Source organism: Antrostomus carolinensis, unplaced genomic scaffold, assembly GCF_000700745.2.
Source record: "Antrostomus carolinensis isolate BGI_N321 unplaced genomic scaffold, ASM70074v2 scaffold26548, whole genome shotgun sequence".
NCBI lineage: Eukaryota > Metazoa > Chordata > Aves > Caprimulgiformes > Caprimulgidae > Antrostomus > Antrostomus carolinensis.
Window position 1 is genome coordinate 46040 of NW_010331292.1, and position 6667 is coordinate 52706.

At 52.5% G+C, this 6667-nt stretch overlaps 1 protein-coding gene across 1 annotated transcript in view; it reads right to left on the minus strand.

Annotated features, from left to right (window-relative positions):
- Nucleotides 1-1251: 1251 nt before the first annotated feature.
- The window catches only part of LOC104529010 (uncharacterized), a 6403-nt gene continuing 987 nt past the window's right edge, over nt 1252-6667 (minus strand). Inside the window, exons 4-8 of the mRNA XM_029086269.1 lie at nt 6524-6646; nt 5673-5761; nt 4534-4695; nt 1850-1928; nt 1252-1383 (exon numbers count right to left, since the gene is read on the minus strand). Coding sequence (XP_028942102.1) covers nt 1252-1383; nt 1850-1928; nt 4534-4695; nt 5673-5761; nt 6524-6646 — 585 coding nt within the window. The remainder of the gene's footprint in view (nt 1384-1849; nt 1929-4533; nt 4696-5672; nt 5762-6523; nt 6647-6667) is intronic.

A 6667-nucleotide genomic window follows, 5' to 3' on the forward strand; every position in this document is an offset into this window, starting at 1 on the left:
CACCTCAGATCCAAGAGATACTAAACTCCACATAAGGAAAGAAATGGCAAAGCTGTTGAACTGGGCTTGTTTTTAGCTAAAGAGCATCTGGGCCAAGAACTCCCCTCACCTGTGTTCTTGCACCATCACTGAAGTTACAGCTTGGCAGCAGACCTGGGAGCAATCCTGCCCTCTGGCATTGGCAACCTAACAAATATCTCCTGCTGGCCAAATGGGCAATTTTTCATGGCCTGTCTGGTGCTATCACTGTTGGTACAAGGTCTTATAATCCAGAGAGTCATTATGGGGAGGTTTCCCATTTAAATATCTCCAGGAAAGAGCCAAGCTCCTGGACAAGCCCAGATCTCAGCAACGCTCTTACAGTCACTTTGGATCTGAACATTGCAAACCTGCTGCTCAACTGCCTTCAACAGGATGGGAGCCAAGGAGATGTGGCACTGCAGCAGCTGCAGGGATGGGAGCTCCTGGCTCCTCCAGCTCCATCCCTCCTAGAGCAGGGAGAACTGGCAGTACTGCATCCCCAAAGAGCAGTTACACAAAGAAGAAAAGAAAACCCACCAGCAGTTTCAAAACACTCAACTACTCTACACAAGCTTGTGGAAGATGAGGAACAGACCACGGCAGCTGGCTGAAGACTTTTATGGGGTCAGAATTGAGCTGTCCAAGCTGGAACATGATCAGGGGACTGGGCCCACCACAGTCTAAGACTGTAACAGGACCCCTTGTCTGCCAACACCCAACGCCTTGGTTTTGCATCATCTGGCAGACAGCCCAAGGACCAGAGGGTCTCCCGTTGCTTTGATACACCTCCTGTATCAGCCACCAATTTCTTATAAGGGTTGGGCTCTTCACAGCAGCTTCCCACACAAGCACTGATCCCATCAAATGTACAAGGCAGTTGCTAGTGTACACAGAGAATTTGCAGCCACAGCCCAGCCCTGGGACTACCCTGTTGGACCATTCTCCTTGTATCCCACCGCTCCCTGACACCCATCTCCAGCTGCTATGGCATGAGGTCCAGCTTCATTGTTTCCCTCACCCACCTCTGATGCTAGAGCACGGGAGAGGGATGGCACCTTCATTGCGATTGGGGCCTAAAGGACACAGACCCTCAAGGGCCTACACTGCAAAAAGCAGGTCAAGTTAAGAAGAAACACATAGTTTTACTGTTTGCAAGTATGCGAGCAAGGATTTTCTCCCTGCCCTCATCCACGTGCCAGGGCTGGGCAGGGAGGGTTGGGGCATGGGAAATCATCTTCTCAGCCAGAGCCATGTGTTGATGAGGCAGGCGGAGATCAGCACGGAGTAGACCATGACCTCCTTCTGACGCCAGGCGTTGCACTGCTCCTCTAGCACACGGAGCCTCCCCGAGATCCTTGTCAACTGGAAGGGAAGCAGTGGGGCCACTGTCAGCTCTTCAGCAAAGTGCAGGACACTGGCTACACCCCAGAGACATGGGACAGCAAGGGACCCAAGCTGCTGTCTCCTTCAGGTCCTCCTTTTCTAGAGCAGCAGCTATCTTTGCGTGGGAGAATTAGCAGCAGTACCTCAGCTCCTGAGCAGATGCTTCAGGAAAAGGTCCTTCCCATCAGAAGAGCATCTGAGCCCTTTACTGCCAGCAGATGGAGGGGGTCTGGCTGTCTCCTGTAGCCCTACAGCCCCTCAGGGTAGGAGCTTGATGGGTCAGCACACAGGTAAGTCCTCCCCTGCTTCTCCATTAGCAGCATCACCCAGGACTAGCTTGGCAACCCCAGCCCATCAGGACTGAGTGACAGACCCCTGGAGCCCACTCACCCCCCCTCCTATGGCTTTCCCAGGAAACATTTGCAGCCCTTCATCCCCATCTCACCTGTTTTCTCATTGCTGCCATCTCAGCCACCTCAACCTCCTCCAAGGCACATTCTGGGGCTGGGCCAACCTCCTGGGAGCTGGAGAAGAAAAACAGAGATGCAGATGGACAAACACTGCTCTAGAGGTGCAACTGCTTTCCTGCACACGTGGCACTGCCATGGGGAGCTGAGCCATGCAGGCAGCGTGTGCACGATGTGTCTGGATGCAGCATGAGGAGAGAGGAAACGGCACCTACTCACCTCTTCTTAACCCACATCATGCATATTTACACCCCTCCACCATGCACCCCAGAGCAACAACAAAACATACAGCACACGCCATGGCAGACAACAGAGAATAGCCATGCTTGTATTTCTTTAGAGGTCCAACAGAGAGAAAACATTATATTTACCAAGCATCCACTCTCTATAGTCAGAGAAATTCATTGAGGGTTGGATAAATCATCCTTAGAGCCAGTCAGGTAAATACATATGACAGGGCCAATACGGAAATGGAGGGATGATGTCATTTACATCAGAAGGTGAGGATCCTGCTGGTGGGAAGTAGCCATCAACTGGGGGGAACTATCTGAGCAAATGCATCAGCCAGCAGAAAAGGGTCCTGTGTTTGCCAAGACAAGGATTTATTCTTCTCCAATATCTCCAGATACCACAAGCTCACTTTCCCTGCCCCCCCAACAAAAAAATGTATCACTTTTTGCTCTTACAGCAAATTTTACCTGCAACTCTAACCATAAACAAGCAACCCAAGCCTGCACCACTTTCTTCCATCCCTGAAAACAAAGGGGCCACCACCGGGATTAGCTGCTGCACTGGCAGAGGCAACACAGACCACAGATCCCCAGGGCACGTCCTGGAGACACAGCCTTGCTGCAGGGCCCACAGCACCGGGCCACAAAATACAGTGGATCCACAGTGAGAAAAATCAAAACTGCTGTGTTCAGGCTGTTGTTCCTATAATAACTCACATGGGCACTCGCCAGTACCGTACTGGTTAAGCAGTGTCAACACCCCTCCTTCCGAGACCTTGGGGAGCAGAGGGTGTTTATTCATGTTTGCAACATGACGCTGATCTCACGGAAGACAAGCCTGAACAGCATGTGGAGATTCAGTGAATCTCTGGCTGAAAATACATTTGTGAGATAATACCCCCACGTAATGTAGCTGTGATGTAAAGTGAAAGTCACAACAGAAAGAAAATCCAATTTCCCTCAGCACAGAGCCATTAAAAAGGGACACATCCTGCAGCTTTCGACTGAAAAATCCCAGTTGATACAGGTAAACATCCTTTAGAGTAGAGACTAGAAATTACCTTCCAATGACTCACGTCCTTCAAGGGGTCACTGTCAGGCAAATACTCCAGTTTCTGTCTGAGACCAGACTTTTCTTTAGCAAAATTTCAAGACAAAAAAGTCAGCTCACTCTTTTTTTTTTATTATTATTATTTTTCTTGTTGCACAGGGTTGTCATATCAAAGAGATAGTGTATGCATCTGAAGCGATGCAAAGTACCAAGAAGAGGTGTTCCCAAGGTGGCTGGCTTCAAAGGGAGGTCAAGATCTGGGGAGAGGGGCCAGGACTCACCCCACTGCGTTACTGCAGCTCCACAAGCTACCACCTTTCATGGTACTACGGCCTAAACCTCCTCTGCTGCTGATGGGAGGAGGTAGAAGGTCTTATGTAGCCACTAACCAGATCTGCTGGCATGCCCAGACTTCATTAAAAATAAAAAGTGACATTTGAAGACAGTCAGCCTACTGTGGTTAAAAGCAGGGACATCACTTTCCGTTGTCCGCAGGCAGAAGCCAGCTCTGCTGCCTGGACCTCCGCACCAGCTGGGGAGGGAAGGCTGGACGTGCCACTGATGGCACCAATGATGGATGCTCACTCTCTTCCCTTTCTGCCTGGAGGCTTTGCTCAAGGAGAATTAGAAGTACTCAGACATTCCTCCGGGGGCTCAGCAGCCTTAGAGCAGTGGGGACACCTTAAGGCTGCAATGATGACTTTGAACATGTTAAATTTACTGCACTTGCACAGATAACAGTGTGGTGGAGACAGTTGCTCCAAGCACATCCAGAGAGATTGAAGTCACTGCATACCTGCTCCAGTGAGATACTGCACCCTGGCCAGAGGCATCGGCTACCGGATGAGTAACTTGGTGCAACCAGTTCATGGAAAAAGTTAATTAAGAGTGACCAAGATACAGCCAAGGGTGCTGGGTGTCTGCAGAAGAGGGTGTCTTGGGGACAGGACCTGGGTCAGTCTGTCTGCTCTGGATTCAGATTCCCTTCACCCATTTCTCTCCATCAAGCCACCAAGGCAGGCAGAAAAATTAGCACTTGCTTAGCAGAGAAGAGCAGCTGAAATCCCAGCAGTGTCACAGGCGGGGCTGGATCACTCAGGGTGCCCAGGGGGCCGGTGTTAAGCTAAGCAGGACACACAAGCTGGGCTGGGTTAGCAGGGTGCACCCAGGCTGGCTGCACCGGGTGCTCCAAGGCCAGGCACCCAGAGCTGGTGGACAGGAGAGGCAAGGAGAAGAGTCTGGAACAGCCATGCAGGACCATCCTGTTCCTGCACCGTGCAGCCTGCGCTTTACAGAGCTCATGCCTGGCTCAAGCCTTAGTGAGGTGAAGGCAAGTCCTTGCAGAGTGACAGGGAGGTGGCTGAAGACAAGCCAAAGTCACCTGGATGACACTGGGTCTTGCAGAGAGTTCTGGACACGGTGGAAGAGCACCTGGCCTAGGTGATACATGGTCTGGAAGATGTTCTGCATGGAGTAGATCCTGCCCGTCTCCGCGAAGAGGGGGAGTGGGGCACTGCGCGCGGGCAGGGGGCACGCGTCCGGCCTGGGGTGCACACAGAACCATGCCTGTTATCTCCTAGCCTCGTACAGCATGGGCACAGCCTGGCACTTTGTAGTGCTCATCATCCCTTCAGCAGCTTCAAGCATCTCTAGATAATGCCATCAGCACCCAGATTTACACATCACCAGGTGGGAGAACCCCTTCCAGAAGCCCCCAGGCTCAGAGGCAGTTACATGACTCCTCTAAGGCCAACCATGGTGGTGTGATGACCAGACCTTCACCAGCTGCTCTCACAGAGGTTGCAGAAGGCAGCTCTCCTGCCAAGCAGGACAACCCTGGACTTCTAGGGGGAAAAGTGGCTCTGCTCTGGGATTAAGTTAGAAACAATTTCTCCAGTGGAGAGACTACAGAGCCCAAGGCCATGAGCAGAAGACCACTATCACTGTGCTACTGCCCACAAGCTACGCTCAAAGGGCTGAAAAGCAGGTGTGCTCTTAGCCCACCCTGTCTCCAAGGCACTGCAAGTGTCAACAACCCTTGTAGAGAGCTGGTTAAGCCTCATTTGCCAGTGGTCACCTGCCCGTAGCCTCCAGCACTCTGCCATGCTGGTGCTGGAGCAGGAGAGCACATTGCAAAACACCAAGAGGAAGATGGGCAGAACCAGAGAGACCAGGACAAGCCAGAGCAGATGGCAAGATCCTCTTGGCCAAATGGCCAGGCAAGGACCAACAGCACTCCCAGCCTGCTGCAAGAGGGGACATGCTCTCCCAATACGCATCTCAGTGGAGAGCTCATCACTCTGGGGAGCACCACAGCTGCCTTCAGTGCTGCCTGGCACAAACCTCTCTGATGACAGAAGCCAAGTTCCTCTCCTGCAAGAGTTGGACTTGTCAGGCTCTGCCTCACCCCAATCTGGATACCCCCCCACCTTGGGGCACCAACACCAGAGAGCAAAGCAGCACAGAAGGCAGGAGATGCTGATTTTCACCTGCCCCAGACAGCTCTAGGTTTGTGCTCACCGCTCATGGTGCTGGCCCAGGCTGTGCAGGGCCAGCTGGGCACAGTCATTTGGAGTCCTCTCCCGCCGTGACCTGCTGCTGTGATGGCCCTGTTGGCGTCAAAACAACGGCGTTAGCACAGACACCCTGCACAGGGCGAGCCCAGCCCGGTGCCCTGTGTGGTCTGCAGTGCCAGGAGCCCGTCAGCACGGGGACAGCACTCAGTGGTGGGAGCTCTACATGACCCCTAACCTGGGGAGCTGATGCTGGAGTGGGTGGGGAGATGCGCCTGGAGCAGGGCAAGGGTCATCAGCAAGGAGCCTGCTGATCTGATCTATACTCAGATCAAAAATCCTGAACCTAACACATCTGGAAATGGCTCTTGAATCTCAAGGAGGTGAAAGCACTTTGAGTTCCAGCAGCCAAACCAAGCCTTGGCCGACTCATGTCAGGGGCCTCACTTTGAATTAGTTTCACACACAGTTAAAATCTGCTTCCAATGACACCAGAACCCTTTATGCTGCAATGATGAAACAGCTCCATCTCGTACTTCATCCAGGAGAAACAGTGGTTGGAAAGGGACTTTAAAAGTAGCAGGAGTTTGTGGCGGGGACTGCACCTACCTCAGCCTGTCTCCTGCTCACAAAATGCAGTAGAAGATCTGGGCCAAACTGATGTCCCAGCATGCAGGTGTGTACTGGTTATGGGACAGAAAGAGATCCCACCACCCCTATGCCCTTGCTCCTAGGAGGAGGTAGCACTCTGGAAAATGAATTCTGGCTTGAGATGATAACAGACCTCTGAAGAAACCCAACACTGGGATTGGTCTCCATTCCCACCACAGGCAACCCTGCCCACTCTCAGTACAGTACCGATCGTTTGCGTTTCTGGGAGCTTGATCTGCTGGCCACGTGCAGGAAAGGGAGCTCCCCAAGGTGAGTGGGCTGCACAGATGAGTCCGGGGACACATGCACCAGGACAGAGGGGATCTTCCTCTGCTGGTTCAGCTGGATGGG